This window comes from Phoxinus phoxinus, assembly GCF_949152265.1.
Source record: "Phoxinus phoxinus genome assembly, chromosome: 2".
NCBI classification, from domain to species: domain Eukaryota; kingdom Metazoa; phylum Chordata; class Actinopteri; order Cypriniformes; family Leuciscidae; genus Phoxinus; species Phoxinus phoxinus.
Genome location: NC_136877.1, coordinates 52,824,042 through 52,837,385, shown reverse-complemented (window position 1 = coordinate 52,837,385; position 13,344 = coordinate 52,824,042). Strand labels below are relative to the sequence as shown.

Below are 13,344 nucleotides of genomic sequence, written 5' to 3'. Positions count from 1 at the left end.
TAAAAGTGCATCTGTCCATCATAAAAGTGCATCTATCCATCATAAAAGTGCATCTGTCCATCATAAAAGTGCATCTATCCATCATAAAAGTGCATCTGTCCATCATAAAAGTGCATCTGTCCATCATAAAAGTGCATCTATCCATCATAAAAGTGCATCTGTCCATCATAAAAGTGCATCTATCCATCATAAAAGTGCTTCTGTCCATCATAAAAGTGCATCTATCCATCATAAAAGTGCATCTGTCCATCATAAAAGTGCATCTATCCATCATAAAAGTGCTTCTGTCCATCATAAAAGTGCATCTATCCATCATAAAAGTGCATCTGTCCATCATAAAAGTGCATCTATCCATCATAAAAGTGCATCTATCCATCATAAAAGTGCATCTGTCCATCATAAAAGTGCATCTATCCATCATAAAAGTGCATCTATCCATCATAAAAGTGCATCTATCCATCATAAAAGTGCATCTGTCCATCATAAAAGTGCATCTATCCATCATAAAAGTGCTTCTGTCCATCATAAAAGTGCTTCTGTCCATCATAAAAGTGCATCTATCCATCATAAAAGTGCATCTATCCATCATAAAAGTGCATCTATCCATCATAAAAGTGCATCTGTCCATCATAAAAGTGCATCTGTCCATCATAAAAGTGCATCTGTCCATCATAAAAGTGCTTCTGTCCATCATAAAGGTGCATCTGTCCATCATAAAAGTGCATCTGTCCATCATAAAAGTGCATCTGTCCATCATAAAAGTACATCTATCCATCATAAAAGTGCATCTATCCATCATAAAAGTGCATCTGTCCATCATAAAAGTGCATCTGTCCATCATAAAAGTGCATCTATCCATCATAAAAGTGCATCTGTCCATCATAAAAGTGCATCTGTCCATCATAAAAGTGCATCTATCCATCATAAAAGTGCTTCTCTCCATCATAAAAGTGCATCTGTCCATCATAAAAGTGCATCTATCCATCATAAAAGTGCATCTATCCATCATAAAAGTGCATCTGTCCATCATAAAAGTGCATCTGTCCATCATAAAAGTGCATCTATCCATCATAAAAGTGCATCTATCCATCATAAAAGTGCATCTGTCCATCATAAAAGTGCATCTATCCATCATAAAAGTGCATCTATCCATCATAAAAGTGCATCTGTCCATCATAAAAGTGCATCTGTCCATCATAAAAGTGCATCTGTCCATCATCATCTGTCCATCATAAAAGTGCATCTGTCCATCATAAAAGTGCATCTGTCCATCATAAAAGTGCATCTGTGGATCATGGATAGATGCACTTTTATGGACTTCAAAACATAAACAGCAATTCACTGCCATTATAAAGCTTGGAAGAGTCTGGACATTTATGAATATAACTCTGATTGTGTTCGTCTGAAAGAAGAATGTCATATACACCTGATGACTTGGGAGTGAGTAAATCATGGGCTAATTATTATCCTATCTGGGTGAACTACCCCTTTAAAGTGAGGTTATTTGACCTTTGACCCTGCAGTAAGCTGAGGGAAGCGACGGAAGTGAACATCAACATGCGTGTCGGCGTGCACACGGGTAACGTCTTGTGCGGCGTGATCGGCCTTCAGAAGTGGCAGTACGACGTCTGGTCAGATGACGTGACTCTAGCCAATCACATGGAGTCTGGAGGAGTGCCTGGGTATCTACCACACATTCACACTTCTCCTCTCGTTCCTGGTTATCCTGGTTATATTAGTGATGATTACGGGTCCTCACAGGAGAGTCCACATCACGGAGGAGACGCTGGGTCACCTGGACGGTCAATACCAGGTGGAGGACGGGGACGGCGGGAGCCGGGATTCCAGTTTGAAGGGAAGGAGAACATTCCTGGTCATTGATCCTAACACAGAACAGTGCAGTGCAACAACACAGGTGATCGACCGAGGACACTCGAGGAACTGGGGCTAGTCATATTGTACTTTCTTCCACAGTAGTTATAGGGATGTAAAAATGACTGGTAGTTCGGTACTAAGTCAATACTAAAGATAGTAAACCATTAGTTAACGGTAAAACTATCTTAAGTGTTGACTTAGTACCAAAATATTGGTATTTTTTACATCCCCAGTAAAAAAAGACTGAATAACTACCAACTAATGCTTTAGTATTGACTTATTAAAGTACAAGTAATTTTTACATCTCTAATAACTACTGTTCAAAAATACAACGATTATTAACTAATGGTTTACTAGCTTTAGTATTGACTTAGTACCGGATTTTTACATCAATAGTAACTAATGTTTAAAAAATACAATAACTACTAAATAATGATTTACTAGCGATAGTATTAACTATGGAATCAGCAGTATTGTTGACTTTCCAAGTTTACTACAGTTCAAATAAATCTGTTGTATGTTGGCATTAAAAATCACTGTCATGAATAAATAAATACATCAAAATGACAGATTTTGGAAGGTTCCCATATTAATTCATTTTAGAGTACATTTAATTTTTCCGGATTCTTTGATGAAAAGAAAGTTGAAAAGAACAGCATTTATTTGAAATAGAATCTTTTGTAGCATTATGAACGTCTTTACTGTCACTTTTGATCAATTTAATGGATAAAAGTATATTTCTTTCAACAATAAAGAAAAGAAGGGTGTAGACGTGCTTGTTTTGTGTGTCAGACTCACGAGCTGAAAGTGAACAGAGTCCCGGATCGGCACAAGCTCCGTGCGTCGGTGCGAATGTCGCAGTATCTGAAGACCTGGAAATCCGTCACGCCGTTTTATGGACTCAAGCAATCGGAGGCCTCGCTGGAAGCTCCGCCCACTGCTGACAGCGGCGTCAGCCAATCACAGCCGGTGAGAGTCAGTATCAATCATTATCACCGTCCAATTACACTCAAGCACTTTGAATATGTTCAACGGCGCATATTAATCACGTTTACTTTCTCATCAACAGGAGCAACAGGAGGTGAACACTCACAGGTGAACATATAAGCTTTATTCATTTGTTTCAGGGATATGGAAGTAGTTTGCGAACACTAACATAAGTCAAGTCATCTTCATTTATTCAGCGCTTTTAACAATATAGATTGTTTTACTTCACAGTGATGATAGGAGATTACAGTAACAGAGAGTGTGTAGGCTTTACAGCAGATCTAGAATAAAGTTATTGTCCAGATAAAGTTCGATTTGATTGATTCACTTCTGTTGATAAAGTGGGAGTTTTACTGGTGAGCGTTCGTCAAGTGTAAAGTTCAGTGTTAGAAAGTAACAGTAAGTACGAGATGGATCTAGTAAACTCTGTACGGCATGTATGTAGACTGTACGATGATGACACCTGTTGACTCGTAGCCTACGATGCAAGTGAGTATAGAAGTTCTGCTTGTTAACAGCAGGTGTTCATCACTAATGTCAAGACATTTTCATTTATACAGCGCTTTAACAAGTGAGTATAGAAGTTCTGCTTGTTAACAGCAGGTGTTCATCACTAATGTCAAGTCATCTTCATTTATACAGCGCTTTAACAAGTGAGTATAGAAGTTCTGCTTGTTAACAGCAGGCGTTCATCACTAATGTCAAGACATCTTCATTTATACAGCGCTTTAACAAGTGAATATAGAAGTTCTGCTTGTTAACAGCAGGCGTTCATCACTAATGTCAAGACATCTTCATTTATACAGCGCTTTAACAAGTGAGTATAGAAGTTCTGCTTGTTAACAGCAGGTGTTCATCACTAATGTCAAGACATCTTCATTTATACAGCGCTTTAACAAGTGAGTATAGAAGTTCTGCTTGTTAACAGCAGGCGTTCATCACTAATGTCAAGACATTTTCATTTATACAGCGCTTTAACAAGTGAGTATAGAAGTTCTGCTTGTTAACAGCAGGCGTTCATCACTAATGTCAAGACATCTTCATTTATACTGCGCTTTAACAAGTGAGTATAGAAGTTCTGCTTGTTAACAGCAGGCGTTCATCACTAATGTCAAGTCATCTTCATTTATACAGCGCTTTAACAAGTGAGTATAGAAGTTCTGCTTGTTAACAGCAGGTGTTCATCACTAATGTCAAGTCATCTTCATTTATACAGCGCTTTAACAAGTGAGTATAGAAGTTCTGCTTGTTAACAGCAGGTGTTCATCACTAATGTCAAGACATCTTCATTTATACTGCGCTTTAACAAGTGAGTATAGAAGTTCTGCTTGTTAACAGCAGGTGTTCATCACTAATGTCAAGACATCTTCATTTATACAGCGCTTTAACAAGTGAATATAGAAGTTCTGCTTGTTAACAGCAGGCGTTCATCACTAATGTCAAGACATCTACATTTATACAGCGCTTTAACAAGTGAATATAGAAGTTCTGCTTGTTAACAGCAGGCGTTCATCACTAATGTCAAGACATCTTCATTTATACAGCGCTTTAACAAGTGAATATAGAAGTTCTGCTTGTTAACAGCAGGCGTTCATCACTAATGTCAAGACATCTACATTTATACTGCGCTTTAACAAGTGAGTATAGAAGTTCTGCTTGTTAACAGCAGGTGTTCATCACTAATGTCAAGACATCTTCATTTATACAGCGCTTTAACAAGTGAATATAGAAGTTCTGCTTGTTAACAGCAGATGTTCATCACTAATGTCAAGACATCTTCATTTATACAGCGCTTTAACAAGTGAATATAGAAGTTCTGCTTGTTAACAGCAGGTGTTCATCACTAATGTCAAGTCATCTTCATTTATACAGCGCTTTAACAAGTGAGTATAGAAGTTCTGCTTGTTAACAGCAGATGTTCATCACTAATGTCAAGACATCTTCATTTATACAGCGCTTTAACAAGTGAATATAGAAGTTCTGCTTGTTAACAGCAGGTGTTCATCACTAATGTCAAGACATCTTCATTTATACAGCGCTTTAACAAGTGAGTATAGAAGTTCTGCTTGTTAACAGCAGGTGTTCATCACTAATGTCAAGTCATCTTCATTTATACAGCGCTTTAACAAGTGAGTATAGAAGTTCTGCTTGTTAACAGCAGGCGTTCATCACTAATGTCAAGTCATCTTCATTTATACAGCGCTTTAACAAGTGAATATAGAAGTTCTGCTTGTTAACAGCAGATGTTCATCACTAATGTCAAGACATCTTCATTTATACAGCGCTTTAACAAGTGAGTATAGAAGTTCTGCTTGTTAACAGCAGGCGTTCATCACTAATGTCAAGACATCTTCATTTATACAGCGCTTTAACAAGTGAATATAGAAGTTCTGCTTGTTAACAGCAGGCGTTCATCACTAATGTCAAGACATCTTCATTTATACAGCGCTTTAACAAGTGAATATAGAAGTTCTGCTTGTTAACAGCAGGTGTTCATCACTAATGTCAAGACATCTTCATTTATACAGCGCTTTAACAAGTGAATATAGAAGTTCTGCTTGTTAACAGCAGGCGTTCATCACTAATGTCAAGTCATCTTCATTTATACAGCGCTTTAACAAGTGAATATAGAAGTTCTGCTTGTTAACAGCAGATGTTCATCACTAATGTCAAGACATCTTCATTTATACAGCGCTTTAACAAGTGAATATAGAAGTTCTGCTTGTTAACAGCAGGCGTTCATCACTAATGTCAAGACATCTTCATTTATACAGCGCTTTAACAAGTGAATATAGAAGTTCTGCTTGTTAACAGCAGGCGTTCATCACTAATGTCAAGACATCTTCATTTATACAGCGCTTTAACAAGTGAATATAGAAGTTCTGCTTGTTAACAGCAGGCGTTCATCACTAATGTCAAGACATCTTCATTTATACAGCGCTTTAACAAGTGAATATAGAAGTTCTGCTTGTTAACAGCAGATGTTCATCACTAATGTCAAGACATCTTCATTTATACAGCGCTTTAACAAGTGAGTATAGAAGTTCTGCTTGTTAACAGCAGGTGTTCATCACTAATGTCAAGTCATCTTCATTTATACAGCGCTTTAACAAGTGAGTATAGAAGTTCTGCTTGTTAACAGCAGGCGTTCATCACTAATGTCAAGACATCTTCATTTATACAGCGCTTTAACAAGTGAATATAGAAGTTCAGCTTGTTAACAGCAGGCGTTCATCACTAATGTCAAGTCATCTTCATTTATACAGCGCTTTAACAAGTGAATATAGAAGTTCTGCTTGTTAACAGCAGGTGTTCATCACTAATGTCAAGTCATCTTCATTTATACAGCGCTTTAACAAGTGAGTATAGAAGTTCTGCTTGTTAACAGCAGGCGTTCATCACTAATGTCAAGACATCTTCATTTATACAGCGCTTTAACAAGTGAATATAGAAGTTCAGCTTGTTAACAGCAGGGGCCCTATTTTAACGATCTGAAACGCAAGTGTCAAAGTGCAAAGCGCAAGTAACTTTGTGGGTGGATCCCGGCGCTGTTGCTATTTTCCCGGCGGGATAAACGACTCTTGCGCCCGACGCAAATCTAAAAGGGGTTGGTCTGAAGCAGCTTCATTATTCATAGGTGTGGTTTGGGCGTAACGTGAAATAAACCAATCAGAGCGTCCTCTCACATTCCCTTTAAGAGCAGACGCGCTTGTTCCACGGCGGATCGCTATTATAACGGCGGATTTGCCAGCGCACAGGAGCGATTCACAGCCGAGGAAACCGACGTTCTCGTCAGGGCCGTAAAACACAGAGAAGTGACATTGGGGATGATGGGAGAAACCCACCCAAATTAGCTTCGGTTAAACAGGCGTATAATTTGGGTAGTAAATGTGTAGCCTAATCTAGATTTTTTTATTTTTTTATGTAGATAGATCTTTTTCACATCTTCACGGACACAACAATGATTTCCCTCGTGTGTTAATATTTTTCCTTGTAATAATGTATGATTTGCAAAAATGAAAACTGCTGCATCTGTTTATATTAGAGAATCAAAGTGGATGCGGGTTAACATTATGACCAAGCACGCGCCCTTAAAATACCACATCACTAACGCGCAACGCGCCACTGTCTTTAGACTGTTTTTTCCCTGGTCAGTTGCGCAATTGCTTTCTAAAACTGGAAAATAGCACCATTGAAGTTTTGCGCTGGAACACACTCCTCTTTGCGCTGAACCGCGCCCGCGAGCGCAAGTTCATTTCCTAATTTACCGACGTGCGTCTGTGGAGGGAAGAGTCCGCTGTGCGCGGGTGCAGAATAGGAATGATACATGCGTCGGTGTTCAAAGTCAATTGCGCTGGGTGCAAGATAGGGCCCCAGGTGTTCATCACTAATGTCAAGACATCTACATTTATACTGCGCTTTAACAAGTGAGTATAGAAGTTCTGCTTGTTAACAGCAGGCGTTCATCACTAATGTCAAGACATCTTCATTTATACAGCGCTTTAACAAGTGAGTATAGAAGTTCAGCTTGTTAACAGCAGGTGTTCATCACTAATGTCAAGACATCTTCATTTATACAGCGCTTTAACAAGTGAATATAGAAGTTCTGCTTGTTAACAGCAGGTGTTCATCACTAATGTCAAGTCATCATCATTTATACAGCGCTTTAACAAGTGAGTATAGAAGTTCAGCTTGTTAACAGCAGGCGTTCATCACTAATGTCAAGACATCTTCATTTATACAGCGCTTTAACAAGTGAGTATAGAAGTTCTGCTTGTTAACAGCAGGCGTTCATCACTAATGTCAAGACATCTTCATTTATACAGCGCTTTAACAAGTGAATATAGAAGTTCTGCTTGTTAACAGCAGGTGTTCATCACTAATGTCAAGACATCTACATTTATACTGCGCTTTAACAAGTGAGTATAGAAGTTCTGCTTGTTAACAGCAGGTGTTCATCACTAATGTCAAGACATCTTCATTTATACAGCGCTTTAACAAGTGAGTATAGAAGTTCTGCTTGTTAACAGCAGGCGTTCATCACTAATGTCAAGACATCTACATTTATACTGCGCTTTAACAATACAGATTGTTTCAAAGCAGCTTTACAGAGATAATAGGAGATTACAGTAATAGCGATAGTTTAGGCTTTACAGCAGATCTAGAATAAAGTTATTGTCCAGCTAAAGTTAGTTTGATTCACTTCCATTGCAAAGATCATTAGTTATTAACTTAGGAGCCGCTAACACGACACCGTTCTAACAGAAAACGCTTAATTAAAATGATGTGGTTTTGATCCAGGTAAAACCGAGCTCAAAAAAGAGATTATTGGCCACTTTCACTCGGTTTTCTTTGTGATTCACATTAAACATTTTTTTTTAAATACTGTAATTTACGTTAGTTTGTTTTCTCAGATCAACACCAAATGGACCGACAGACTCGTTAGACCCTCTGGAAAAGGAAAGGTGAGCGAAAGATTCACTAATATATACGGTCTTCATAGGGAATCAATCATAAACGAGTCTTTGTCCTAATGTTGTGTCTTCATTGTTCAGGAGAAGAGCGAAGCTGAACTGGGTGACGCTGCTTTTTAATGACATCCAGCTGGAGAAAGAGGTGGGAATTGTTTCTTGATTTAAAAGCATGTTGTTGTTTTTCTCTCACTCTTAACCATGTGTGTGTGTGTGTGTGTGTGTGTGTCAGTATTCTCTGAGTGAAGTCCAGGGGCTTCATCGCTCTGTGGGATGTCTGGCCATCATCTTCATCTCTGTGTTCGTAGTTCAGATGTTGACCTCGCAAAAGTGAGTGTCGTACGGGACCGTAATCACGCGACCTGATCTTAATGTGAACGATTCCACAGTTATTCTACCGCTGGTTAATCTCTCGTTCTCTGTGGTCCTGTGCAGAAACTTCGCTCTTGCGGTGTCGTACGGAGCCACTTTCCCAGTCCAGATCCTGATAGCACTGGTGGTCTTCACTAGATTCCTGAAGGTACGACTGCATGTCTTTGAGAAACGTCAGCTTACTGGTTGACCAATGGTAAACTCTTAAAATATTATAATGAATATGTTTGTAAAACAGAAGAGACTCACAGCTAGAGTTTTGTAATTATATTAAGTTCACTGTAAAATCTAATTAGTTAGACTTACTTAAAAAAGCATGCAAACCTATTGCCTTAAAAAAAACAAGTAAAATAGAAATAGTATGTTGTTCTGACAAATGCTTATTTAGTATAGTTATATATATCCATATATATATTAGAACTTCTCTTCCTTTGAAACCAAATAACTTGTTCTTGTTGCGCTGTATCAATGGGAAGAGAATTACATTAGTATAAATGAAGGGAACACTGATCACCATAGTCAATTTTTTAGGAAAATCAACATCAATTTATGAAGTCAGCTTATGTGATGTTGTCTCAAATGTTTCAGTTGTATTGACAATTCAACATTCAAGATGACTTGAATGCAAACTAGAGAAAGATAACTGTAGAAGTGGAGGACATGAGTGAAAAGTCCCACTAAGAATTTCCCCGCCTCAAAAACCGCACTCAAACCAATCAATTAATCTTAACCTGGGTTATCTGAGTAAACTAAGCATAGTATGTGAATAGTACAGATTATACGATTTTTACAATTAAGATAAGACATTAAGTAAAGTTAACAAAAAAATATTAGTTAGAATCTCTGTTGTACTTAGTGTTGTGGGCTTCAAAAAAAAAAAAAGTCTCAATGTGTGTGTGTGTGTGTGTGTGTGTGTGTGTGTCAGCGCTGGAGCTCTAAGATCCCCCCCAGCATCCTCTGGGTGTCGCTGCTGTGTGACGGCGCGGCCACCAGGGCGGCGCTGCGTCTGCTGCTGGTGTTTCTGTGTCTGCTCATCACACTGCTCATGGCAGTGCTCAACATAGTGAGAGACCCCTGCACACACACCAGCTCACAACCTACAGGACTGTTCCACACACACAGAGTCAAAGCAGCCGTCTTCACGCCGCAATAAACGTGTTTTTACCGTAGCATAGGTGTCGAATTAAGTTATTTACGATAGAATCACGAAATTAAGAATTTAACACTACAGGCAAAACCAATGTTTTTTCATGCACTGGTTAATTTTGCTTCCATGTCTCATTTCAGACTAGTGGAAGGATAAACATCTCAAATACACATTTAAGTGTTTATTTTATTACACTTAGGGCCAGATTTACTAACAGTTTGCTCTTTTGACATTAAAGTCCCCCTGTTGTCAATAATTATATCCCTTAAATCTCATCTTTTGATCACCAAAATTACATATTTAAAAGTTTTTTTCTTATACAAATTTCTTCATGCCTTAAAATATCTTGAATGTAACTCGACACCCTTGCCTCATTTAGTATGCGCGGTTCTATGAATATGCAAATGAGCCCCGCCTCCACTCACTCACTCACTCAGAGATCCACTGGTGGACGATCACACGTTGATCTGATTGGTCAAGGTAGTGTGTGACGTCAGAAACACCAGCGATTCGTGTTTTTGAGACTGTCTTTGGTTCACTGCAGTTTTAAGCAGAAAATACTCAGCAATGCTGTCGACTTATGAACTTACACATGGTGTGTGTTACAGCAGATTAATAACACCACATACACACATAAACTACATTAAAAACTGGATTTTCACCACAGGGGGACCTTAAAGGATAATTCCGGTATTTAACACCTTGAGTCTATATTGTAGTTTGTTTTGGATGAACAAGAGTGGTGGACAACATTTTTTTGACAATGGTTCCTCTCTCGAGTTTTTGACTATAAAAGAATTGGCCATGGACCCATTTAACATTGGAGTCAATGGGCATGTCCGATCATGTCATTAAAACAGCCAATAATGTTCGTTTACAAAACTGTTAAACTCACCGAGTGGTTAGTGATGTTAGTTGATGTTACAGAAACAAAAAGTGTTGCGAAATACAGTTTCTGTCGTGTTTTATTCGTCATTTTGTAAAATCCCATTGAATTCTGTTGAAGGACTGAGTGCTCGTTAATATAAATGCGCTAACGGAAACGGAAAGGGGGCTGTTTACATTTGGTCGATGTCGTCTTTTTGCTCGCTTCCGTTTCTCATAAGGCTAGCGAGCAGAGCAACTGTGCTCCGGGAGAGTAAGCCAAATAAACTAACAAAACCTTGAAAATATTGAAAGACGTGACCACTGACCAGTGCAATATGAAGTTGAACTCGACTGTGACCGTGAGTGTCCCGCGAGACATAAACATCGGTTATCGCCATCAAGTGGTCGGGAGTGTGCTAACGCTTCAGATTCAAATATTGAGCGGAAGTTACACGGTTGTGAAGTGTCTGAAAAAATAGTTCCACTATATCAAAATAAACGGATTGGAATCATATGTTGCGACGATATATTGTTTATAATCATCAACGAACACCAATAACCACTCGGTGAGTTTAACAGTTTTGTAAACGAACATTATTGGCTGTTTTAATGACATTTTCGGACATGCACATTGACTCCAATGTTAAATGGGTCCATGGCCAATTCTATTATAGTCAAAAACTCGAGAGAGGAACCATTGTCAAAACAATGTTGTCCACCACTCTTGTTCATCCAAAACAAACTACAATATAGACTCAAGGTGTTAAATACCGGAATTATCCTTTAATTTTTTCAGCAAAGCTTATTGCATATGCATTTGTTGGAGTTTCCCTTTCAGACGCAGTATTTACGGAAGGCGAGGATTTAAATGAATCACGCACGGTGATTTACTAAGTTTTGCGCTTGTCAATTTACCGGTATTTGCTCCATTATTTAATGCCCAAAGAAAGCTCGTTTTAAACCAGAAGCTGATTTGTCTTGTTTAGTAAAGCTGGCCCTTTATCTTTTTGCGTCACTAAATATGAGTCACAATGCATGTCATTAAAATAGTATTTTTCTCCACTACAGTACAACTTACTTACACCAAAACTTAGAGTTTTATTCATATCTATATTCTGAAGGTTTTTACGGAAGGATTTGTTCATATATCAATCAACCTGATTTATATAACATTTTATTCCTAAAAACATGGTGAAAATGCCTTTTTCTGTCTGTTGACAGTATTTTCTGATTTATGGAGTGATAAAAAGAGAAATCAAAAATGAACCTCTATAAAAACCTTTAACTCTAATATCTCAACAAAATTAAACAAGTATTTTCAATCAGGCGTTATCCAATATTAAAATTTATGTTCTGCAAATGTATACAAATTGATGCATATTTAATTAGATAATGCCTCGTTGCATATTTTAAAATAACATTTCACAAAACTGATATCTATTAATGAAATATTTTATCAAAATGCATCTAATTAGTTTTGACCTTCACTGAAGAACTACAGCAACATCTCTTGTAACTTTATTACGGGGAAATGATCCTGTGTAGATCAGAGACACAGCTTTATTATTGCTTTATTAAAAGAAAATGAAATACACACAAATGATCTTCTGCCTTTTTATGTCTGTCTGCACAACCTCTTTAGTTTGTTTGTTTGCTTCGTAGGTTTTTATACCAGGCGATGACTGCTTAAATGTTTCCCACAATGCAACAGAATTGAACAATCTTAATCTCTACACTGTCCCGGTAAGCTTTACCATTATAAATGACATGTGCATGCGTGTTGATGTGATATTGCTCATATGCGGATGTGTCTCTGCAGTATTACCTGTACTGCTGTCTGCTGGCGATGCTGGGTGTGATGGTGTTCGTGCGCGTGTGTGTGTCTGTGAAAGTCTTCCTCCTGACACTAGCGCTAGTGGTTTATCTAGCGCTCTTCTTGCACGTGTACGCGCCGCGCTCCGACTGCTACGTCACACAGCTCTACCGTGACACGTAAGTCACTAACACACACGTTTCTGTTTAACTATTAAAAAACTTTGCACAACTAGGAAAATTATACAATTGTAATAACAGAAATATTCCTATTGTAATAATACAATTGTACTGTAAAATAAAAATCAATGTATATTAAAAACAACTAACAATTTACAATGATTTGAATTTTATTTTGATTAATTGTGCATTAATTGTTGTTATATTATATTATTTAATATTATAATTATATATATATTAATGAATATATATTAATTTCATTCAGCACATTTTTCAGATGGAAAGAAATATTCAATGAGAAATATGTAGGCGGGACTTAATTTATTCATGAGGAGTTTGATTGAATGTAATTAAAATGTCTCTATTACAAGCAGTTGAAAAATATCAAGGATTAGAGATGTCAGAATATTAATATATTTTGACGAAGGATTATGAAGAGAAAATGTTTTCTTTATTATGACGTCACTGATTACTCATTCATAATATGAGCGGCAACATGACATAAGAAGGTAACCAGAGTCAATACTGAGTTTGGGACTTTTGTGGGTTTGATAGTCCAGGCTCAGATGCTTTTTATACATTTATTTTGCATTGTAGCTCTAAACGCTGCCCAGCAACACTGTGATTGTTGTA

General features: G+C 37.7%; 1 protein-coding gene across 3 annotated transcripts in view; it reads left to right on the top strand.

The window, feature by feature from the left end:
• Positions 1 to 13,344, top strand: part of LOC306992932 (adenylate cyclase type 4) — a 33,890-nt gene that overhangs the window by 13,388 nt on the left and 7,158 nt on the right. For 2 of the 3 annotated variants that reach the window (XM_079602262.1, XM_079602263.1), the window contains exons 10-20: positions 1,524 to 1,682; positions 1,762 to 1,915; positions 2,668 to 2,850; positions 2,945 to 2,970; positions 8,277 to 8,327; positions 8,418 to 8,478; positions 8,566 to 8,663; positions 8,769 to 8,853; positions 9,631 to 9,768; positions 12,382 to 12,462; positions 12,539 to 12,711. In XM_079602262.1, the coding sequence (XP_079458388.1) occupies positions 1,524 to 1,682; positions 1,762 to 1,915; positions 2,668 to 2,850; positions 2,945 to 2,970; positions 8,277 to 8,327; positions 8,418 to 8,478; positions 8,566 to 8,663; positions 8,769 to 8,853; positions 9,631 to 9,768; positions 12,382 to 12,462; positions 12,539 to 12,711 (1,209 nt within the window). The remainder of the gene's footprint in view (positions 1 to 1,523; positions 1,683 to 1,761; positions 1,916 to 2,667; positions 2,851 to 2,944; positions 2,971 to 8,276; positions 8,328 to 8,417; positions 8,479 to 8,565; positions 8,664 to 8,768; positions 8,854 to 9,630; positions 9,769 to 12,381; positions 12,463 to 12,538; positions 12,712 to 13,344) is intronic. The other variant, XM_079602264.1, reaches the window with a different exon arrangement.